The sequence below is a fragment of the Rhipicephalus microplus genome, chromosome X, assembly GCF_043290135.1.
Source record: "Rhipicephalus microplus isolate Deutch F79 chromosome X, USDA_Rmic, whole genome shotgun sequence".
NCBI lineage: Eukaryota > Metazoa > Arthropoda > Arachnida > Ixodida > Ixodidae > Rhipicephalus > Rhipicephalus microplus.
This window is the reverse complement of record NC_134710.1, coordinates 76,749,405-76,774,550: the sequence shown is the minus strand read 5'-3', so window position 1 is coordinate 76,774,550 and position 25,146 is coordinate 76,749,405. Positions and strand designations below refer to the sequence as shown.

Below are 25,146 nucleotides of genomic sequence, written 5' to 3'. Positions count from 1 at the left end.
TAGGGTTCAAGCACCCCCTGAAAAGTTAATGTTCTCTCTTGTCATGAGCGGGTTGTTTGTTCATTAATTATTGTTTCAGTGCAGTTACTAACAATATTACCTCTAAATATGGCCAGGAACCAGGACAACTTGGTGAACTAGGAAGCCGTGTTGCGGCAGTGGAGTGTCTTAGGTCGGCAACAGAGCAGGTAGGCAGTGCTGTCTCTATAGACTTTTTGTGAACTCTTAAGGGGAAAGTCAAGCTCTTGAACTTCTTTACAGAAGGCAGGTCTTGAAGCGCTTGTGGATGAGCTCTGCAGACGCTTAAACAACCACTTGCACCCAGAGTCTGGTAAGTACATTCTACAAGTATTGCACTAGTGTAGTCAGTGGCTGGTCACTAACTGTACTACATTCAAACACAAGAAAAAAGGGGGGGGGGGGATTAGTTTCATATTTTGTGTAATTCGATCTAAAGCTTTTGAAAAGTTCACAGTACTTTCAGCACAACTTTCGGTACAAATGTACCGAAGGTTCAAATGAGGCATGAAGTCTTCCAAGACTTCATGCCTCATGGCTGATGGTACAACGAGTAAAAGCTTTTCCTTGTTGTGTTCAAAATTCCTCTTGTAAAGTGCATTATCTCGCAGCCAGAATGAGGATAGCCCTCTCTTAAATACGCGAGAAACTTGTTCGTCGTGCTCTTCGAGATACTTTATTAATGGGAGCAGTTCCATGTCAGCCCGTTGATGTTCGGAGATTTCTGAGGTTTTTATCACACAAAGGAGTGGGAAGTCCTCTTCTTCTGAAAGAGTCGAGTGGACTGGTGAACGTGATAAGCAGTCAGCATTACCATGCTTTCTGCCAGACCTATATACGACCGTCATGTCATACTCTTGGAGCCTGAGACTCCATCTCGCAAGCAGTCCCGATGGGTCTTTTAAGCTCGCCAGCCAACAAAGTGGGTGGTGGTCGCTGACGGCACGGAACGGCCTGCCGTAGAGGTATGGCCTGAACTTGCTGATCGCCCATATGACTGCCAAGCACTCTTTTTCTATTGCAGAGTAGTTTCTTTCCGCTTTTGAGAGGGTGCGGCTAGCATATGCTATTACTTTTTCTTCTCTATTCTGCCATTGCACCGGGACCGCACCTAGGCCAAGATTGCTGGCATCTGTATGAACTTCCGTATCTGCGGTTTCGTCAAAGTTGGCCAAGATAGGTGGAGCTTGCAAACGTTTCTTTAGTTCGTTGAAGGCACTGTCTTGTTCGGTGCACCAAATAAATAGCACGTCCTCTCTTGCGAGTCTTGTTAAAGGCGATTTTTGCGAAATTTTTCACAAACCGCCTATAATAAGCACATAAACCCAAAAATCGGCGTACCTCTTTCTTGTAACAGCCCCACGGCCACAGTCTTCTCCGGGTCCGGGCCAACACCTTGAGCGCTGATTACATGACCGACGAAACGAAGCTTCTCGAATCCAAACTGGCATTTTTCCGGTTTAATCGTCAAGCCGGCGGACTGTATAGCCTGAAGTACCGAACGTAGTCGCTCTACATGCTGTTCAAACGTTGCTGAAAACACCACAACGTCGTCCAGGTAGACTAAGCACGACTGCCATTTAAGGCCTGAAAGGACGCTGCCCATCGTGCGCTGGAATGTTGCAGGTGCACAACACAGGCCGAATGGAAGTGCTTTAAACTCATATAGTCCATCTGGGGTTACGAAAGCAGTCTTTTCACGCTCCCTTTCGTCCACTTCAATTTGCCAATAACCGCTTTTTAAATCCAATGAAGAGAAATACCTTGCGTGCCGTAGCCGATCCAACGTATCATCAATACGCGGCAAAGGGTAGACATTCCCCTTGGTCACGCTGTTCAGCTTTCTGTAATCAACGCAGAATCTCAGCGTGTTGTCCTTTTTTCTCACAAGGACTACAGGCGATGCCCACGGACTATAGGATGGCTGTATGACATCATCCTCGAGCATCTCTTTCACTTGGCTCTTTATGATCTCACGTTTTTTCGGTGATACTCTGTACGGATTTTGGTGTACCGGCCTTGTAGCTTCATCTGTTATTATTCGGTGTTTAACAACCTGGGTCCGCCGTACTTTTGACGAGGTAGAGAAACATCCGGTGAAGTCTCTTAGGAGGTCTTGAATGATTTTCTTCTCGGCTGGGGATAGATTTTGGCTGATTGCAACTCTTGCCGCGACATCGGGCGCAGGTTCGGAAGCAGGTGGCCCTGACACCAGACCACATAAGTCCGTCACTGTTCGAAAACCGTGCAAGAAGGCGATAGCAGTGTCCTTTGCAACGTGCTGAATTTCGTTTCCGAAATTCGTGAGCAATACATCGGCACATCCACCACGTAATTGAATAATGCCTCGAGCTACACAAATGCCTTTCTTGAGCAGTAGTTCGATGTTTGCATCCGCTATACCTTCAGAATCAACGAATGCTTCATTTCTTACACCGACTATTACGCTGCATCATGGCGGCACGGAAACATCACAATCTATAACACGTAATGCAGTGTATTCTGGCTCATTTGTGTTTATGGCCAGTTTGTTCGAAAAAGAGACACTAGAATTCTGCAGGTCGATTACAGCTCCGTTTGCTAGCAGAAAATTCATTCCAAGTATTAAATCTCTAGAGCATTCCGGAAGTACGACAAAGTCAGCAACGTAAGTAGCGCCTTGAATGCCGATTCGTGCGGTACATCTTCCCACAGGTGTGATGAGATGACCCCCAGCCGTGCGTATCTGGGGTCCACTCCAAGGCGTCAGGACTTTCTTTAAATCCTTTGCGGCAGCGTAACTGACAACCGAATAATCAGCACCTGTGTCAACTAAAACGGTAAATTCACACCCGTCTCCGGTAACGCGTAAGTCTGAAGATATTTTGTCTTTACCTAACCTAGTTGTAGTGTTCCGCTCGTCGTTGCTGCACTGGGACCTTGACGGAGGACCTTCAGTTGGTCGGACCCCCGCAGGGGCGCCTGCGCAAATAGGCGTTTGGTGTATAGCGACACCACGAACCCGAGCTAACGGGGGAGTTTCTACTCCCTCCCACACCTAGCCGTGCGTGGCTTTGCCGTGTCCAGGGAAAAGGGGATCCTGGGGGTTGAGCCGATGCTGGGTGATTGGACCATTAATGCCCCCCGGCAGAGGCAACACACCCCTTTGGCCCCGGCTTCACGTAGACGGCACCGCTGGGCTGACCCACCCAGGGGAAATCGGCAGTCGCCTTTTCCTATCTCTCTCTCCCTACATCTCCGTCTTTATCTCTTACTATTTATCTGTCCTGTCTTCTACTCTCCTCCGTTTACTTTTGTTTTTCCTGGCGGCAAGGGTTAACCTTGTGTGGCTATCCAAACTAGGGTAAACCATATTGGGTTATAGTAACTGCGTACTGCTGGCGTTGCGCAGACATGCCCACATGCTCTGCCACGTCCCCTTGTTGGACTCCGTGGTGGGTGGTAGGTGCCGTTACCGAACAATCCACATTTTCCCATGGGATCCTCGACCCCCTCTCTAACTGATCGTGCCTCGAAAAGGGTACACACTGACACAACTCTACTACTTTGGCCCAAAAACAGAGAAACTTTCCCAAAATACCATGTCCTCCACTGCGAACAGTCATCTACAAAAGCTAGAGCAATCTCACCCTTCCTTGTTGCCAAGTGCTTGAGAGAGACCATTGGAACCAGTTATAAGGCCACGAAGATGGCAAGTGGAAATCTGCTTCTCGAATTGAAAGACCGGGAGGATGCTGTCGTACCATCTGGCGGTGTAGCCATTATAGCGGATCGTAGTATAGCATGCCAGCATTTGAAGCTCCAAACGGCCCTTGAGGCAGTGGCCATTCGAGCTGTACTTTTTAACAAACTCGTTACCATATGTTCCGTGTACATACCACCGCATCAACAGCTACACAGACGTGATCTAGAATCATTAATCGATGAACTCCCAGAGCCGTTTCTGGTTCTAGGTGATTTTAATGCACACAATGTCCTGTGGGGCGATGCTCACTGTGATGCGCGAGGACGTCTCATTGAGCAGCTCCTTTTCTCTTCTAGTTCTTTTAAATATAAAGGAGCCTACGTATTTTAGCCTTGCAAAAAACACGTACTACTCCATAGATCTTAGCATTTCATCACCGTCCCTTTTGCCTGTTTTTAAGTGGAACGGTCTTAAAAACCCTTATGGGAGTGACCACTTCCCAATCATCCTGAGTGCGCCGAACAAAGACCAACTACCCCCACAGGTTCCTCGATGGAAAATTGACTCAGCTGATTGGGAAGGGTATAGAACTCTTACACACGACATGGACTGAGCTGTCTGCCCTGACCATAGATGACGCTGTCACCTATTTTACAGCTTTTATACTTGATGCCGCATCTAAATGTATTGCCAAAACGAGCGGCATGTCTTCTAAACGGCGAGTCCCATGGTGGAACGACGCATGCAGCAAAGCACAGACCACTCAGAACAAAACATGGGCGTTGCTTCGCGATTCCACTACAGCAGAAAACCTGGAAAATTTCAAGCGGGTCAAATCGCAGGCAAGGAGAACGCGTCAACAAGCTAGACGAGAGAGCTGGACAAAGTTTCGATCGAGTATAAACTCGTACACAGATGAGGGAAAAGTGTGGAATAAGGTAAAGAAAATTAAAGGCCAACAAACGTATTCCCTTCCACTTGTAAATTGCCTCGGGGAAAGCTTGGAGGATCAAGCCAACTTTCTTGGCACACATTTCGAACATATATCGAGCTCCTCGCACTACTCCGAATCCTTCCAGAATTACAAGGCACGAATAGAAAAACAAAAGTTAGAAAGAAAATCCGCAAGAAATGAGGGATATAATGCACCATTCTGCTTAGCAGAACTGCGAACAGCACTCAGCTGCTGTAATACATCTACCCCAGGTTCCGACTATGTAATGTACGCGATGCTGAAGGAACTACCCTCCGAAACTAAAAAAACCCTCCTCTCTCTTTATAATCGCATATGGTTTTCAGGTGTGATCCCCTCCTCCTGGAAGGAGGCTGTTATAATTCCAATTTTGAAGCAGGGAAAGGATCCCTCTACTGTATCAAGTTACAGACCTATAGCGTTAACAAGCTGCCTCTGCAAACTATTTGAAAAAATTGTCAATTGCCGCTTACTCCACTACTTAGAAACAAATTGCTCGACCCATACCAATGCGGGTTTAGAGAGGGCTGATCTACCACCGACCATCTTATACGTATCGAGGCACACATTACGTGAGGCTTTTGTTCATAATCAGTTTTTTTTATCTGTGTTCCTCGACATAGAGAAGGCCTACGATACCACGTGGAGGTTTGGAATATTGAGAGACCTCTCACACCTAGGTATACATGGTAATATGTTCAGTGTCATTGAAAGCTATATGTCTGATCGTACCTTCCGCGTTAGAGTGAGCAATGTTCTGTCCCGAACATTTGTACAGGAAACCGGAGTGCCACAGGGTGGGGTGCTCAGCTGTATGCTCTTTATTATAAAAATGAATTCTCTCCGTCTGTACATTCCACGTAATATCTTTTATTCAACATATGTCGACGATGTGCAGATAGGTTTTCAATCGTGTTCTCTTGGGATCTGTGAGCAACAGGTTCAGCTCGCCCTTAACAAGGTATCCAAATGGGTTGATGAAAACGGGTTCAAACTGAACCCACAGAAAAGCACCTGTGTCCTTTTTTCACAAAAAAGAGGTTTGCACCTTGATCCTGAACTGGTTGTTAAGGGTGAGCGTCTACCCGTAAACACAGAACATAAGTTCCTAGGTATAATTTTAGATGCGAAGTTAACCTTTGTACCACACGTAAAACATCTTGAAAATAAATGCTTGAAAGCAATGAATATCCTGAAGGTGCTGTCACGAACAACGTGGGGCAGCGACAGAAAGTGCCTCATGAATCTGTATAGAAGCCTTGAGTAGGGGGCAAGAGTCTATCACTCTGCCACGCCAAGCGCTCTGAAATGTTGGACCCTGTTCATCATCAAGGCATCCGCCTGTCCACAGGCGCCTTTAGAACAAGCCCAGTTGAAAGCCTTTATGTAGAATCGGACGAGTGGTCACTCCATCTGCAGAGAACATATTCTTCCTTCATATATTTCCTTAAAGTAAATGCGAACAGTGAGCAACCTGCATATTCCACCATCAACGACCTGTCCAGCTCTCAACTTTTTTGCAATCGACCCGCAATGGCACGCCCTTTCTCGTTGCGTGTCGGAGACCTAGCTGAAGAAACAGATGTCCCACTGCTTGAATACCACCTCAGCCCCCCTGCTCTGCGGCTCCCGCCATGGCAGTGGCAGGTTATAGACTGTGACACATCTTTCGTAGCTGTCACAAAGCATGCCTCTCCCATACACATTCGGATGTATTTTTTAGAGCTGCAACATAAATATGACTGTCCAGAATATTATACTGATGCATCCAAGTCCCATACTGGCGTGTCCTATGCGGTGGTTGGCCTATCCTTCTCGGATGCCGCCGTTCTGTCCACGAGCACAAGCATTTTTACAGCCGAGGCTTACGCGTTATTCGTAGCCGTTAAACACATCAAAGAATTGAATACGCCAAGGGTAGTTATATACACACTCCCTGAGTGTCGTAAAAGCGTTGAAAAATCTTAAAAAACACAGAAACCCTATAATTATATCCCTCTATTCAATACTCTGCGCGGCCTATACTTCCAAGCAACATATCGTCGTGTGCTGGGTGCCAGGACATCGCGAGATTGAAGGAAATGTGTTGGCCGACCAGCTCGCCAGGTCACTTAACGGAAGCTCTGCCAACTCTTCAGTTGCTGTCCCTATAATGGACCTAAAACCAAACATACGGAAAAAGCTCAGGGCTTACTGGCAGATGTTATGGGATCAACAAACTAATAACAAGTTACACTTGATTAAACCATACTTCGGTAACTGGCCGCCCACGTCGAAAACACGCCGTACAGAGGTCAGTCTCTGTCGGCTCAGAATAGGACACACACACAGCCCGCACACACACCTTTTGTCTGGTGGTGACCCACCCAGCTGTCACAGATGTGGCCGTCCACTTACCGTACTCCACATACTCCTTGAATGCTCTGAGCTAGAGGCTTATAGGAAAACATTTTCCACTAGCGTACAAGGAACACATACCCCTTCACCCAGCTATGTTTATTGGTCGCGAACCTCTTTTTAAATATAATGCATTGAATGCATTCTTAAAGGAAGTAAATACTTTCCATGTTATCTACTCAAGTGATCGGTAGCGCGGCCTCTGAAAGGAGGCTGCTGCTGCGGATGCTACATCCAAAGAGAGCACCTGTCTCCCAGCCCTTGGGACCAAAAGCGCTGGCGAGAAATCGGTGCTAATATAACGCTCCTATTTTATGATGTCATGATAACTAAAGACTCATTCTCACCAGGCATGCTTCACTTCACTTTCATGATTTTAATGAATATATGTCTTACGCATCTTTAGAGCGCAGAATTTTAGGCCCTTTTACAGCCATTTACCATAACCATTGCTCTCATCCGATACTTCCTGGCGCTCTTTGGCCATCAATGGCCCTTGCGCCATTAAACAACATATATCATCATCATCAGTTGGTCGGACATCAGCGGCCTTGCCTCCATAGGTCGCTGGCTTCAGTTTTCCTGATGGGGACTGCTTGAACGACGGTGTGTTGAGGTTGAAGGTGGAGAAGGTGAACTAAATCGTCGAGGACTTGGCGATCGATAGCGAGCAGGCGCTGGTGATCTAGGCTGATGCTGGAAACCGGCAGTTGGAAACAGATGGCCGGACAAGTAATCTTCAATTTCAACGGGTCTTTCGCCATTTCGGGGGCGTGGTACGTTTGGAAAAAACCCACGGAGACCAACTCGTCGATATGGGCACATTCTGTACAGGTGTCCAGCTTCGCTGCAGTTAAAACAGAGAGGCGTCCTGTCGGGTGTGCGCCACACGTCGCTTTTTCGGGGCCTCGAGTTAGCTGGATAGTTTGAGCCACGCGAAGCCGGTCGGTAGCCACTGGGAGCTGCAAACGAAGCAGTATGCACGGCGGGCTGGCGTACGGCATCGGCGCAAGTAGGTACAGGGCGTTCCTGCAATTGCTGTTCAAGTCGAGCAGGTTGCGCCTCGGGTTCGGCTTGAAGAATGGCGTGGCGAACTTCATCTCTGATCATGGTAGTCAGAGACGAAACTGGCGTTGCGACTTGTCGGGGCAGCAGCTTCTGGAGCTCTTCCTTCACAATGGATCGCACCATTTCCCTCAATGCTTCGCTGCTGCTTCCCAGGTTTGCTGAGAGGACATCCGCAGGAACACTACTTGTGTCATGATTGTAGTGACGGGAGCGCTGCTGCAATGCCCGCTCAATGGAGGTGGCTTCGTTGCGGAATTCAGCAACTGTACGAGGTGGGTTGTGTACCAAACCGGCAAATAACTCCTGTTTGACACCTCGCATCAAGTGACGCAGCTTTTTCTCTTCGTTCATGTTTGGGTCAGCGCGCTTGAAAAAGCGGGACATGTCCTCAATATACATGCCAACGCTTTCGTTCGTGCGCTGGTTTCTGGACTGTAAAGCGTTCTCCGCCTTCTCCCGACGATCGGTGCTGGCATATGTAGCTACTATTTGTCGTCGGAATTCTTCCCATGTCGGTATGGACGCTTCGTGGTTTTCATACCATGTCCTCGCTGCATCCTCCAATGCGAAGTATACGTGACGCAGTTTCCTTGCTTCATCCCAGCCGTTGGTTTTCGCAACCCGCTCGAAGTGTTCTAACCAATCCTCCACATCCTCGAACGTGTCACCGTGGAAGGGCTCAGGCAAGCACGGTGGGGACAGAATAAGTTCCGATGATGTCACCTGGTAAGCCATCGTTCCGTTGTCTGTGGACGCTGCTTGTGTTGCTGGAGCACTGGGGAGGGGTGCGAATTCAGGTGGCTCTCCTCGGAGACGGCGGCTTAAACGCTGGTGTACCAAAGTCAGTTCACCAGGTTCCAATCGTTGAGGATCGGGGTTTCGCTCTCTTGCGCCAAGGGGGCTTCCTATCATACCCAGCACCTCCACCAGAATGTAACAGGTGCAAGAGAGGAAAAGTCAAAAAACTAGTTTATTATGGGCGAACTTGTGCCCTGAAAATTATGTGCGAAAAGATGGAAGAGTCCACTAGAGCGTTCCAATAACAAAAACTGTTCCTCTGCCCACGCACCTTCTTCTTCTTCGCAGCTCCAACCCACTCTGGCTCGTGCCTGTGAACAAGAGGCATGAGTCGTGTGGCCCCAAGCAAGAGTGCGCACAAGACTGTGGACGCTGATTTTTCATAATGTCAGATATTGTAAACAGTCTCAGTGGCAATATGAATATTACCTGGAGCATGTAAGAGTCTGAAGAGCCTTTTCAGACTTCTGATTGCAATCTTGTTTCTTAACATACTGTGCACTCCGCCCTTGTGAATTTTTTGGACAAGCTAAAAAGTTACAAGCTTTTTGAAAAAATTGATCGTGATTGCGAAATGATAGAATCGTGCATGGTTTGTTTTGAATTAGTTACACAGTGCAAACAAACAGTGCTTGTTTTATGTGTGTTCTGTGGTCAAAGTGAATTCTAACCATATCACCTACCATTTTGCTTCACCATGTCGTCCTTGTGTCTAAAGAAAATTTGTAGCTGTTGTTATTAAAAATTTAGATATGTGATTGCTGGCCTGCTGTGCCACAAAGTCAAGTCTGCTGCATTCAGAATAGTTATGCAGTATTCTTTAGCTGTGAATTTACAAGAATTTGAACCAGTTTTTGTATATTGATGTATTTTGTTTTGGGTCTCTTGGTATCAGAGGAAGGAGCTGTCGCAGCCGCCCCCGAGGAGGAAACATTTAACCATAGGTCTCCAAGGGAACTTGCACAGTTGTGAGCATCACGTTTCTTTGTAATTCTTTCTTTGAGTTGAAGTGCTTGGGTCGAAAAGTGGTTTTAAACTTCTTTTTTTCAGGGAGTGTGTTATAGATTATATAAGTGGGCTTAGTGTTACATTGTGCACTTTCAGAACAAGTTCTATGTGTCACATCTCTGTTAGTCAGTGCATACCTGCCAAGTCTCCCAGATTGGCCAGGAGACTCCTGGATGTCGGCCATTTCTTCCATTTTTACGGTTGTCATGAAAATCTCACGGAAATCTAAATTTCTGTGCATTATCTGGCTGCATTGGAAAAAAGAAAGCAGCTCAATCTGCTTCAGGCTTTTCGAAGCTACCCTATTTTATTATAAATGAGTTTAAGAAGCCCTCATGTAAGTGTACAGTAAAATCTCAGTGATGCAAAATGTCGGCAGATATGAATTCGTGAAATTCCTCAGCCAAACACATTTCCTAATCGCGGCTGGTGATATGAACTTTAGTACAGAAACGGTCGAACGAAGGCCTAGAGCAGCGTACTCGAAGCTTCGGAAGTACGCGCGCAACTGGCGCACACACTGTCTTCTTTAGTGCGTGTGATTGTCGTTGCCACAACCGCTGTGGACGAAACCACAGTCGCGCTTGACAAGAACATGTATGGCAACGACGTAACTGACAGAACCCCGAAAGTTTGCGCTCAACCAGTCAAAGCAATGCTGCCTTCCACAAACTCTGCGGACAAAACTGCGGCAGATTCAATTGTAGAATAAAACGACTTAGTTTTGAAGGCGGGTGTGCAGCCAAGCGCACGGCAATCGTAAAAGGTACTACGGTTTGCTGCAACCGCCGCACACGAAACCGCGGTCACGGCGATGTGATAGCGATCTACGAGCTCTGGGGGCGTGCAGCTGTAAATTAAAGGCAGTGAATACAGTTTCGTCGCAAGGGTGAAGCCATGAATACGACAGCAACAACTTGGAATGTCATGCTGAGAACGGCAAGCAGATCGAGACGACGGGCAGCGCGCTGCTCACGCAAAAATTACGCAGGGAAACAATACACACATGACGAGATTGAACTAACGTTTACTGCTCGACTTGTAATGCGCTGTTTAAACAAAATTGATGCACGATACATAACCACAGGCACAGATTAGTACAAACTAACAAGTGTTCCAGTTGTTATACCTAGCTGTGTATGAAAAGCGCACTCTTCTCGCAAACGGAGACCGAAGTGACCTTTGTGCGTCTGACAACTAACGCAATCGCTCCAGCGAAGGCCGAAGGCACTCAATTGTCCCCACCAAAAGATAATCGCACGCGCACAGCCCCCCCCCCCCCCCCCCCATCCTCTGGACAAAGTACGCGTGAGAGATGAGCGCATGTCTGCCATCGCGGTGAGCTGGACGCCAAGCACAGGCGGCTTTTTTTTCTTTCTTTCTTGGGTGTTCATATATATAGAGATACGTATACAAATACGGTGAATGACGGTGGCGATGGCCAAAAAGCAGCCTAGAATGTTCATATGATTGCTATGGCAATAAAACGAGGCCAGACAAGTTCTAGCGTTCCGTCAAAAGAATCTAGTAGGGAGCAATGCCTTGACCAGTGCTTTTGCGGCAGCCAGCTGCGCCGTCCCGTCCGTTCACGTGTGTCCCAGGAAGACATACGCTAGTTGTTTTTGTTTTGACGGAAATTGATTCTGCTACTTGTGTTGATCCTTTGAGACTCTCACTTTAGTGGGAAAGTCTACTTCTGTGTGCTTGGTCACTATAAGACCACAACGCTGATGTTGGTGCTTGCGATTGAGACCCCACCACCCCCTCTTGTTTTTCAAGTTTTTTTTTTTTTTTTGTCCTTGGGGTTTTTTAGTACCAATTTTTTTTGTCCTTGGGTTTTTTATACAGAAAAAATATAAGGGCAGATAATTCAGCCCCGCCCTGTTGCGGAAATCTCCAGGATTCAGAATCCTTGAGCTTGGCAGGCATGTCAGTGTTTTCAAGTACCGTATTTTCCGGTGTATAAAGCGCACCTTTGTATAAGACGCACCCCCCAGTTTTCGCAAGTTTTCATGCAAAAATTAATATATAAGACGCACCTACATTCACTCACTTTCCGCAAAGAAACTTCATAACGTGCAGTTGAGCGAGCATTGTAAAATGCCGTACTTGCGTTTCTGAGCGCCAGTCCGTAAGAAAACTTATACTACACCGAACTTGTGAGAAAAAATAATGCGCACCCACTGAAACGTTCCGCACGACTGCAGGAAAACATTTTATTCCTCAAAGCCCTCAAAGTCCTCGTCCTCCGACGCGCTTTGGAATAGTTCAGCGAGCTCTGGCGGCAGTGACGCTGGGACTTCCTCTGTTTCCTCTTCGGAATCGCTGCTGCTGTCGTCGTCGTCGAGGCCAGGGGCTGAGGATGCTAGCAGGCCTGCCTTGCGGAACCCCGCAGTTACGGTGGCCTGTGACACCGCACACCAGGCTTCGCGCACCCACTTTGCGACCTCGCAAAACGAAGCACGCCTCATACGTCCAGTTGCGGTATAGCTATGCTCGCCGTCGGACATCCATGACTCCCACAGGCTCCGCAGAATAGCCTTGAAACTGCGGTTCACCGAGATGTCCAACGGCTGAAGCATTTTTGTCATCCCGCCTGGGATATCCGCAGCGGTGCAGTTTTTTGCCTTGATGCGCTTCAAAGTAAGCTCCGCTATGTGCGCCCGCATGCTATCCAATACCAGGAGGCCCTTCTTCGCATGAAAGAAACCGTCCGGTCGCTTAGAAAAGCATTTTTCAAGCCACTTGCCCATCATCTCTTCGTCCATCCAGCCTTTCACGTTCGTTTCTATGACGACACCAGGCGGGAAAGACTCTTTCGGCATCGTCTTCCGCTTGAATATAATCATTGGTGGAAGTTTTTGCCCGTCGGCGCAACATGCCAGCACAACCGTGAAGTGCGCTTTTTCGTGGCCGGTAGTTTTGATGGTGACAGACTTGTCACCTTTCGGTGCCACACTCCTTTCTATTGGGATGTCAAACGTAAGTGGCACCTCGTCCATGTTTATTATATGGCTGTTGCCGATGCCATCGTCTTCAATGGCTTTCTTAACGAAAGCCTGGAATCTTTCAAGCTTGTCCTTGAAATCTGCTGGCAGATTCTGGCACATGCTTGTGCGGGCCCTCATTGCCAGCGCTTTGCGGCGCATAAATCTGGAGCACCAGGACGGCCCGCCAACAAAATCAACGGCGCCCACCTCCTTAGCTAGCGCCTGCGCTTTGAGACGCAGCTGCACCGTTGACATCGCCCTACCTTGGGCACGCTGCTCCAGTATCCATGAGTGCAGACGTCCCTCAAGGTCTGGCCATCGTGCTTTCTTGCCGCGGTCAGCTTTCTTGTCACTCTTCATGGCCTGAAGCTTAGCAGTCGACTGTCGCCATGTGCAGACCATCTTCTCCGTGACGTCGAAATGACGGCCCGCTGCCCGGTTTCCGTAGTCCTCTGCATACTTCACAGCAGCAAGCTTAAACTTCGCCGTGTAACTTTTCCGTTTAGCCGGCATACTGCAGGTGAAGGTAACAAAGGCGCGGACCAACCGAACGAATGAAGTTGCAAATGGCGACAAGTCCAACTCGCTGAACGACAGCGTAGCGGTGGTAGCGGCAGTAGCGGCCGAATCCGAACCAAACCGCCGAACCCGTCGCGTACCTATCGCCATCTTACGCCGATTTCACTCACTGAGTACAGCTCTCTATGATACAGCCTCCGAAACTCGCGCAGCTTCAGTGAGCTGAGAACTCGCACGACGACATACTTTTTTAAATTTTTCCGTTTTATGTACTTTGGTTTTGTTTTAAAACTGTAGTACCGGCACGTTGAGTGTTCGTTATTATAATTATGATGCATAATTCGCATTGGACTGCTCTAGTGGTTTAAAAAAAAAGACTAATGAGCATCAACACGAGTTTCTCCCAAAAAACTACCAAAAAAAAGTGTGTATAAGACGCACCGTTGTATAAGACGCACCTCCAAAAATTTTGGAAAAAAAACGCGTGTTATACACCGGAAAATGTGGTATTTACCATATTTACTCGCATGATTCTCGCACCCCCCACATCGCCCAACAAAAATGAGATTTTTTTTTTCTCAAGTAATTATCGAACCTCCGAAAATTGCCGCAATAACGTCGTCTGCTCGTTCCAGCTAATGATGATGATAGCGCACGTCATCTGGCACCGTCTCTTAAGCATCAGGCATACTATTATTGCATGGAGATTCAATCCAGTCCAAGCCAAGCCAAAACGGCAAGTGCACGTTGCGGCGTGTTGTGTCGGTAATCTTGTCATGTTATGGGGCGATACTGAAGCTACACGGCTGCTTTCAAGTTAAAAGTGATTGATCTTGCACTAAACAATGGCAACAGGGCCGCCGGTAGGCTTTTCGGAGTCGACTAGTTTTGTGTTCGCTACTGGTGACAGCAGCTGAAAGCCACTAAGACACGTTGGGCCTGCCATGTGCTTAAGACTGGGATTGATGGCAAACCTTGTTTCTTCAGAAGGAAACTGCTGACAATTCTGTTAAGGGGGGACGCGGCCCTTGAAAACCGAAAAATCGCGAAAAAGTCGGTTTTTGAAAAACCACATTTTTGGGTTGTATGTCTCATAAACTACCTATTCTGTAATTATCAGCACCTAATTCAACCGCAAAGTGCAAAAAAATATACTATTTTCGAGGCCGCCGCGGTGTCCAAAACAGGCGCAAATCCCGAAATCAAACCAAACTTTGCGCGCGCGCCATTCGCGGACCATGCCGTCGTCCCGCGCCATCTTGGTGTTGTTTTGACCGTGAATTCTTTCTCTCTCGTTCGCCGCCTTGCAAAATGGCGTCTGCAGCACAGTTGAGACGCTATTGGCGTTTTCCCGCGATGCGATGCGGAGCGCTGATTGGCTAGAGCAGCGCATTCATATCTCGCGGGAGAAAGCGTGCCCGCCATTGGCTGCTGTGCAGCAGCGGGGGCGGTCGCTCCTCTCGATGGCGCGTCCAGCGCACTCACTTCTTTGTTGCTCTCTGCTCCGTCCGCCTCGACAGACGACTGCTTACGAGCCGCTCTTCGCCTTGTGCTATCTCTTCGATCATTTTCTCTCATTTTTTTTTATTTTTGCACTAGTTCTGTGCCTTTCGTCTTTGTTGTTGCGGGCGATGCCGGCAACGAAGCCGAAGTCAGTGCGGAAGTCCGGTGCACGGAGGCGCGCTATGCGGCTTGTACGATCATCGAAATTCCGCTATTCTGCTGCAGGTGCCGACTGCGTAGACGCTTGCAGCGACGGAACTGTGTTGTCGGCTGTCGCCAGTCGAGAATCCGACACATCGAGTGTGGCTGGAGCCGCAAATGCACCGAGTGTTTCCGAGATCGCCGGGCTCGACACGTGCTCCGAATCGATGCCATTCAGTGTGACACCGAGTGCTTCTGATATCGCCGGACCCAGCACTTCGTCTGAATCGGTGCCGCCATCGAGCGTGAGTGGACCGTCGCTTCATCTGCAGACGCGTTTCCTAACGAAGGAAGAAATCGATGCGAATGCGAAACGTCGTGACGCCGTTCGCGCTGAACTCGAGTCTACGCCGGCGACGCAGAAGAAATTTCAACTGATGCAGCCGGCTCTTGCACCTGCAGTGACAAGTGAGGGCGAACATTTTTCGCTCGTTCAAATGAACATCTTTAATGTCGTGCTCAGCCGCACAGTGTGCAAAGAATGTTTGAAAGGTGCTATGACTGTCCGAGAGAGCACCAAGCTTGGACTTGCAACAAAACTTGAAGTCGTGTGCGCCTCTTGTGGCACCGTCGATAAATTATGGACATCACCCCGCAAAAAGGACACGCAGGCCTTCGATGTAAATGTCCGCGCCATAATGGCTATAAAGCAAATAGGCAAGGGGCAAACAGCTCTTAATGACTTTTAGGCTGCCATGAACGTCTCTTACAGAGGTCTTCACCACAAGACGTTTCAAAAGCACTTGAAAGAGACGTTCAGGAAGCCAGAGGCCACCGCTTTGGAGAAGTTTTATGCTGATTCTGCCACAGCAGTGATCAAAACATATAAAGAAATGGACCCCAGCTTCTGCAAGGACATCACCGTAGTGTACGATGTCACATGGCATAAGCGGGGTCACACATCACACATCGGAGTGGGATCGGTAATTGACTTCTTTACAGGTCTCATCTTGGATGCTGTAGTTCTTTCAAACCACTGCCTTGGATGCCAAACAGGGCCCAAACCTGGAGATGCAGCATACGAAAGCTGGCAGAAGCACCACATTTGCCAGAAAAACACAGACGCAAAATCGGGAAGCATGGAAGTGGTGGCAGGCTTGACTCTCTTTGGGCGGTCTGTATCCAAGCATGGCCTGCGGTACACCACTCTTGTGTCCGACGGAGACAGCCGTACCTTCGCTGCCCTCACAGAAGAAAATGTGTACGGGCTAGTGCCAATTGTAAAAGAAGAATGTCTGAACCATGTTCAGAAAAGGATTGGAAGTGCTCTTCGAAACATTGTGCAGAAAAGTGATAAGCCACTGAGTGGGAAGGGGAAGCTGACTAAAGCCCTCATTGAAAAGCTGACAGGATATTATGGTTGGGCCCTGAGAAACAATTCAACTGACCTAACAGCCATGCAGCGTGCAGTGATGGCAACATATCACCACGTCACATCGACTGACCAGGACCCTCACCATGAACTTTGCCCAGAGGGGGCTCAATTGTGGTGCCGCCATGGAGCTCCAGAGGCAAAGCGTGAGCCACAGCCAAAACATAAACACAGCCTACCGGACTATGTCGCTGCAGCTATGCTGCCCATCTACGAAAGACTGTCACAAAAGTCTCTTCTTCAGCGCTGCCTGGGAGCGAAGACGCAAAATGCATCAGAATCGTTCCACTCCATTCTGTGGTCTCTGATGCCGAAGGAACAACACTCATCCTTGATCGCGGTAGAAACAGCACTGCATGAAGCAGTGCTGCGCTACAATGCCGGCTGCTGCAAAGCAACCCAAGTGATATCGGACTCCATTGGACTTCAACCAGGTCATCTGGCCATCCAGCGAGCTCGTGAAAAAGACGCTTTACGCCTAAAAAATAATTCTAAAAGACACCAAGAGAAGATAGAGGCCAGGCAAAGGAAGAAAAGAGTGCGCCAGGACACTTCTAGCTACTGTGCTGGAGCTTTTTGAAGAAAACACGTGTTTTGAACTTTCTCGGCCTGTTTTCTCGGAACGGATTTTTTTGCTAGTTGTGGTGCTGAGGAAAGCAAGAACTCGAAAACCGTTCATCTGATTTGTGTGCCGTTTTTTTATTCTGTTCCTGAATGACCTTGCAAGGGCGCAACAAGCTCCTTTTTTTGAAAATTGGTGCTGTTAATTTATAATAAACAATTAATTTTTGATGAATCTGGTCATTACTGGTTACATCAAATTCAAAGTTGCGTGAAAATTTTGGGGGGGGGGGGGGAATTAAAAAAACGGCTTTGTAGCGCCCTGGGATAGCTATCAAGGAATGACCACAATGAATTTCAGCTTTCTACTATGTCCTGGGATTTCCCACGACTTTTCCTCAGGCACCCATGTGAAGCACCCAGTCAAACCTCAATAACTCTGGAACTATGAAACACAGCTTCGTGAAACTTAGCAGTTGTGCTAGTTTTATTGTAGTGAACAACCCCTGAAAGTTTCATCCAGATATCTTAAAAAATAAAAAAGTTCGGTCTCCAGGGTAGCCTCCCCCCTTAAATAGCCATCAGCCCAATACTGACATCCGACGCTTACCTTTTGAGGGCTCCTGTTAAGCGACGAACGCTACCGCTACGCCCGCAACACCCACAATCTTTGCGTATGGTACTCTAATTCTCGACTGCACTTTTTGTTTCGAATAATCTTGCCTTGTGTTGAACCTCTGCTTTTATTGTTGAGGTCAATTTTAATTAGTACTTCTCAAAGCTTGCTTGTGTGAGAATCCTGATTTGCGGCCACTTCGTTTTTTTTTTTTTTTCTCTCTCTCTCTGTACGTTTTCGTAGAAAGTTTTCCCCGCGTAATTCTTGCACCCCCAACTTTGCACCCGTTTTCTGCCAAAAAAAGTGCGAGGATTATGCGAGTAAATATGATATCGCCAAGCCAACCTACCCAGCTGTTTTACGAACGGGCTAATATAACAAGTAATATTTGCTAGAGTATGCATTACATTAATCGAATTTGGCTGAGTGACTTATTGGAGAACTGTAATTTTTTAGGTTACAGCTGCACAGTGATAAAATAAGGTTGCTTCATTGGCTCCCTTATACTTCGTTGGGTGGCTCATCGAACCACCCCTGAAGGGGCAACATTACTTCACCGCCTTGGTTGTTCCTAAGATTCTCTTCTCTGAGTAAGGTGTGACTTGGAATGTTGTTGTAATGAGCAGCAGACAATACCTCGCTTCAAAATACACTGTCCTACAGGAGACCTCCCACCCCAAGGGAAAGAGAGTGACGTAGCAGACGTCTAGTAAAAGAGGCATTGAACCGACTAGCAAACTTTTAAATGCCAAAAGGGAGCAGCGTCAGGCTAGTTCGCGCTGTAGCGCTCGTGTTTCTGTCCTCTTGGTCTGTTTCATATGCGCTACCATTTAAGAACATCAAAGCAAGCTGACTGTAAACGTGACTTGCATTGCCTTGTGGTTCTGTCATGGTAGAAATTAATGGATACTTGGTTGGCCGAGAGCTTAGGTGGTTAAATGGTCATTACATGTACAGTTAAACCTGGGTATAACGAAATTGATAAATTCCCGGAAAAATTCGTTAGAAAGAGAATTTCGTTATGTGCAGATTCGACCTGAAAATTCGGAAAATAAATGCACGAAAATGAACAAAAGGAGGACTGTAGGCAGAGCTAACCCAAAACATTCATTTTGCTGTAAAAAACTGCGTTATTATTGCGATAGCAATTGTATGGACACTCGCAGTGGGTTTTTAATGTCGCCGCCATGTTCCCTAACAAGCCCAAATTGATAACATGGCCCCGCGCATCGTAACATTCACAAGCAGGTAAAAGCGCGCGAGCGCCGCTGAGCAGAGATCAAAATAGTCGGACCATCTCATATCGTCTGGAAACTGCATAAGATAACATCACCAGCATGTTAAAACTTCCATCGAATGCTCAAGCAAAAAGAACGAGCACTTCTCCCTGGAGCGGCCATATTTGCTGACACCAGCGTTGTTTTGTAAGAGTTCCGCAATATCGGATCCAAAAGAGATGGCTGCCAGCCTTACTTCTTATAACATTACAATTTTTTGCTATCGCGTTCATAGCATTGCATCCAACACGCCATCATGTTGCCATAACTAATCGGCTGATCGCGGAAGCTACCAGCCTTCGAAATCGCGGCGCACCGCAAGACGTAAGCGCGTTACAAGCCGATCTCTGAAGATCTGTCATCACCGTAGTCATGTAGAGTTTCCATCAGCGCCTAATCTGACATCCCCTCGGTGGTGACAACACGGTTATCCGAAATTAAGAAAAACCGCAAGCGTGAAGCAATGGATGCGATAGCAACAACTTGGAGTGTAACGCTGAGAACGGCAAGCAGATTGAAACGTTCTGCACACTGCTCACGCACGAATGACGTACAGAAACAACTTACACAGGACTAGAACGAACTAACGTTTACCACTTGACACTTAACACGCTGTTTAAACAAAAACTAGACATGAAACCTAATCACGGGTGCAAATATGAGTGCGAACTAACAAGTGCCCCAGTTGTTACTGCATTGTGTTTGAAAAGTGCACTCTTTTTGCAAACAGCGCCTGCCCAGCAAGCAAAGAGATTTTTGTGCTCCCAGAAACTAAACGCAATCGTTTCGGTTGAAGTCGAAGGTGCGCGATTTTTCCCACTGAAGGATAAGTGCGCACAAGCATCTAAACCCCCCCCCTCCCCCCACCCGGGGCAAAGTATTCGTGGGAGATAAGCGCGCATTGGCGTATCGTGACAAGCTGCAGGGCACCGAGCACGGGCGGCTTTTTTCATTCTTTCTTGAGTTCTCATATATATATATATATATATATATATATATATATATATATATATATATAGGTAAGGGCTCGTTTTCCCGTGTTTTGACACAATATTAATGAGATCTAAAAGACTATTGCCGAGGAATGTATTAGGGGAAGTTATTAGACCAACTGTAATGTAAATGAGAAGAAAGAAAAGAGGGTGAAAAGATTTGCCGTGTGTGTATGTATATATACACGTGTACATATACGGTGAATAACAGCAGCGGCGAGTAAAAAAAATTCAGCGGAGACTGTCCTTATAATTGCTATGACAATAATATACAAAAAAAGCTGAACGCCATTGGGGCCACACCACGCGCACGGCGTCGAAAATGAAGAGCGAGCAACACGGACACGGATACCGCGAAAAATTATTTGGTAAGGCGCCCTCCATAGGCAACGCGGCTCTACATATTTGACATAAACTAAAACCGTGGCACTGCCAATGCGCAAAAGTAGTGTTTTTTTTTTTGAGAGGGGGGGCACACCCGTGCATGTGCCCAAGAACGGTGGCAACACCAGCTCGTGGGGTGCGCCGTACGCGTGCGCCGCCGCGCTTCGTCGACAGCGAGGCAGCCGCTGAAAATGAACTTTTGTACCAAAACGGGAAAATGTGGAGCAAAATTTCTGGACAGTCTGTGGGGAAAATTCGTTATATCAAGGTTGTCTCCCACTGTTACTTTGTTACATAGAGGTTGAAAATACATGTGCTCTATGGAGCAACGGCGGGGAATCGAAAAACTTCGTTATATCGAAGAATACGTTACATGGAGGTTCATTATAAGCAGGTTTAGCTGTAGTTTGAATGCGTGGCCTTCGATATCTAGCCATAGCCAGTGCAATCGCAGAACCTTTGAGTTCTGGCAATCTAGTAGAGATATTGCAGCGGTGGAAAACCTGTGCCAATTGCGCCAATGGGAAATTGCTGCGCCGTATTGCTCCACAAGGGTCTTCTTTGTCTAGTTTGCGCTATTTCTGTGCCACAAGCTGCTTTTTGAACCGAAAGTAATGTTGACAACATGCATCGTGAACGGGTATTACGTGATGGTCGCCATCTTGTACTTGCGCTGCGGCAAAAACACGGAATCGACCGATCAATTATTTTGACCTCGGCCCAATAGCTGCGGCGCCTTTTTTGGTTACCATTGGCAAACAATGCAAGCGATGTGGCAACCACTGAAAAGCGCATTAGTATGACTTATTGCCAACAAAAAGCGTATGTGTATTGCCAACAAAAAGCGTATGTGTGAGGCTAGCGGCACTTAAAGCCCACTGCACGCTTTTAACCCTTTCAGACGCTAACTATTAAGAAATATCTGTAAATGTGTCAAATCACTACACCATTACTTCAAGGTACGCATTATTGCAACAAAAGTTACGAGATAATTGTTGAATCTATGGGTGTCAGAGTAACTTGTATTAAGTTGCAATTAAATATCTCTTTATCCTGAAGTCATTGATGCTTACTTTTGGCATAATAGAATTTAATCTTAGGCTAGAAATATAGTGGAAAATTTTTTTGGTTATGTCAATTGTGAGCAAGGAAAATTTCTGCTTATCACATTGCTTGCAGAAAGCCGCAGTTCGCGCGACTCGTCAAGCTTGGTAGTGCCTTCAGAAAAGTGATCATATGTATCAGTACACTGTAAAGTGAGGTTAAATGAAGGCAAATTAATCATACAAGATGTTCAATTCATCTAATGTACCATATGTCTTGCTCTTTCTTAGCCTCTACTTGATGCAAGTAACAAAAACGAGTGGTGTAGACAAGTTTGTACATAACGTCTGAAAGGGTTATTAACCGGCGAATACCTGAGAGCGCTGAGGCACCGATCGCTGCTGCCTCAATCGTTGAGCGGGACTGTGTTCAGCGTGCACCGCTTTGCAAAAAGGAAAGCCGCTCGTTATTGAGCGTTGTGGATCACGGGGACCTAGACAACAGGCATAGCAGACGCTTTCATGAAGCGACTGCCCAAACGTGCCTCCTTCCACCGCCAGGACTGCTAGAGCTTCCCTTGTAGAAAGCTCGCATCATCACGTTAACGCAATAGGCTTCTCACTGCATCTGTGGACGGTCCAAAGCAGAGTGTGCACAAGCGGCTCAGCACAATGTGTTCGTCAAGTAGGCGAAGCGCTGCTCGCAACTAGCCAGTAGGCGATCGGCTTCGTGCGATCGTATTGCATCATGAAAAAGTCAGTTTTTCTAAGTGCCAGATAGCAGTACACATTCATCACAGACTGCCAATTATGTTTGTTTCGTTGCTATGTCACTCGCTGCATATCCCGTACACCGCACTAGTATCGAAATGCTCTTTGGTGTCGTCACCGCGTGCCATCGATGGTCGTGAGAGAATGCCAATTATTTCTGAACATTGTCAAAAAGAAATTAATGTCGCAATATTTGCTGTGGCACTGTATTTATTTCTTCTTTTGGTATGAAAGGGCATTAAAGAAATGCGATTGGTACTTGGTCATAGGGGTGCAAAGCCAAATCCCAGACATTGAGATAATAGGGAAGGGGGACACATTGACATGATATAGGCGGGGGGGGGGGGGGGGGGGGGGGGCGGGCTGTGACGAACCTCTGCCTTTTCAAAGGCCAACCCTGCGCACGCTTATGTTCTATGTGGTTAATGCATTCTACGTTCAGTGCGTAGTTAGTCGCGTTCCCAGCAGGTTCTTGCCATGCATGTACGTAGTAACAATGTTTTACTGTAGCGAGCTTTGAATCTGTTCGTCTGTGCATGTGATGAACTTCAACCTGCCGCTAGCTTGTTGGTGTAATATCCTTCGCTATTTTATGTCACTGCTTTTGTACATAATCCTACCTTTGTTTATTTTGTGGGCTTGATGCTTCTTCTCTATAAATGATCAACTAAATTGAGAGAACATTAAACTAAATTAAAGTTAAATTTTGTTCCTCTGTGTGCATCATGAAAAGCCCGTGCCTGCTCCAATGGCTTCTTCGAAATGCTGGAAGGCATTTCCACCACTGCATGATGTTATGCCTAGCATTATAATCGATCATGCTGAGAAAGAACCTTTCTTTATTCTTGGAGTCATCTTATGGAAATGCAGTTGGGGCAGTGTGAGTCTCTAGCATTGTTTGTCACAGCATTTGTCTACCATGTGTGCTGACAACCACATAAGTGTACTTGGTATGTTGTTTGAGAAAGTACAATTTTGTTTAAGCAGTATTCTTTTTATATGTAACGAATGCAATTGTTGAACGAGTTGTTCCAGAATGCTTAATAGCATGATGCCATTAATTTTTCATTGTTTAATGAAATAGGGAGTGCTCCCAAGACGATTGGCTGCTGCATGAGATTTGCAATAAATCTAAATATTACTAGCTCTTCACAAGAGCCCAAAATGTCTTTGAATGTAAATGCAACTTGCTTCTTCGTTGTAGTCCAGGATGGTAAGTTAGGTGCCCCAGATTGCTCCCAGATTTAAAATTACCTGCTCCAAAGTGCTCCAGAATTGGTACTTTTCTGCTTCAAGAATTAATGAAATCGTAAGACCTCAGTAGCATCAATAAATTTGCACTGTTCAATTTTTTTAGTTTTATTTATGTATTCCAGTTTTTTATTGTTTATTGAACCCTCAAGATGTTTTTTTGCGAGACACCATGGCCGTGCAGTGAAGCTTACAAACTTGTGTGTGTAACTTATAAAAAAAAAAGAATCCTCACTGAAACGAAATACAGTAGACTCTCAGTAAACAGAACCTGAAGGGACCGGGAAAATATGTTCCATTTAACAGGAGTTCCCTTTTACTGAGAGGTGAACATGGGTGCTGAATACAAGCTCGAAACCAAGCATTGTAGAGGCAATAGTTCCGTTTAAGCAGTAGTTCCATTTGACAGATTTTGGTTTACTGGAGAGTACTGTAATAAGGAGAGTACCTTTTATTCAAAAATCTGTTTTCCGATCTGGTTTTAAAAATTTTTCTGGTAATTTTGCAAGTGTTTTTTTTTTTTTTCACAGTTGTGAAAGGAGTGCGACTGGGTAAGTACATAGCAAAATCAAGAGCGATTTCTCTTGAAAAAATACTTTTTTTAGTGAACATGTACCATACATTGCGCTTGTGATACCTTCCGTTGTTCCACCACACATAGAGTGCACATTTTTTGGTCAGGAAACTGATTGGCATTGTTTGCCTTTTTTGAAGGTACTACGCTGCCTTTCCGGCCCTTGAGAACAGTCCCCAGGTGCAGGCGCAGCGGGTTTCTTGGGATGGCCGCCACATCATAGAACTGCATGAGCGTGAGCAGCAAAATGCACAATGTAAGCTTCGTCAACTAGGAGTTTCTTCTTTTGTGTGAACTTTTTTTTAGACATGGTTGAACACACAACACAAAAGCACGTAACACCTGAAGGAGCAAGGGAATTTCGTGTATAAGCATAAGGGCCTGTTGATCGTGATTATGCGCTGATTAAGCATAAGGGTTAGTGAAATGGTATACAGACACATCGAAAAAACAACTTTCCACTGGCAGAGACCAAAATAGAGAGTGTGTGTGTGTGTGTGTGTGTGTGTGTGTGTGTGTGTGTGTGTGTGTGTGTGTGTGTGTGTGTGTGTGTGTGTGTGTCCATATTGATTTATTGTGTAACTATGCATGCTGTATTTACTGTGTACAAGGGTGTTGAGTTCTGTGAGGCTCGGTTTTTCATCCCAGCCATTCTGTTATTTCTTATACAAGTAAACAATAAAACAATTCTTATACTCGTACTCTCATTAAACAGGGGGTTTGTGAGCATGGGTGCCTATAGGAGAGGTTCCTATCACCATTGATTATGTGACACCACCTGGTGCTTGAAGTACACTGTGATGATACAACAGTGACACAACATAAATTGATGTGATGATAAGGATAGGGATAATCTGTTAAGACAACCTTTTCAACCAGGCCCCCCCTGGGCACTGTATTATTGCTGTCCTCACTGTTGTGGTGGGCGTCTTCCTTTAAAAAAAAAAGCATTGCGGAGGTATAATTATCGGCTTTTGTATTTGTGCCTTACATTTAAAGGGAAATGCTCGCTGTAAGCTAAAGAAACATCAGATATCAAACTAATGAAATCATAATTTCTAAAAGCTAAACGATTGAAATTAAGTTTATCTGTGTTTATGTATTCATTTATAGTGAAAGCTCGTTAATTCACGCCTCATTAATTC

The 25,146-nt window shown here is 46.4% G+C and overlaps 1 protein-coding gene across 1 annotated transcript in view; it reads left to right on the top strand.

Annotated features, from left to right (window-relative positions):
* The window catches only part of LOC119175988 (uncharacterized), a 91,486-nt gene that overhangs the window by 29,460 nt on the left and 36,880 nt on the right, over positions 1 to 25,146 (top strand). The window contains exons 5-8 of the mRNA XM_075876365.1: positions 117 to 188; positions 262 to 331; positions 9,835 to 9,907; positions 24,142 to 24,257. Of these exons, the coding sequence (XP_075732480.1) occupies positions 117 to 188; positions 262 to 331; positions 9,835 to 9,907; positions 24,142 to 24,257 (331 nt within the window). The remainder of the gene's footprint in view (positions 1 to 116; positions 189 to 261; positions 332 to 9,834; positions 9,908 to 24,141; positions 24,258 to 25,146) is intronic.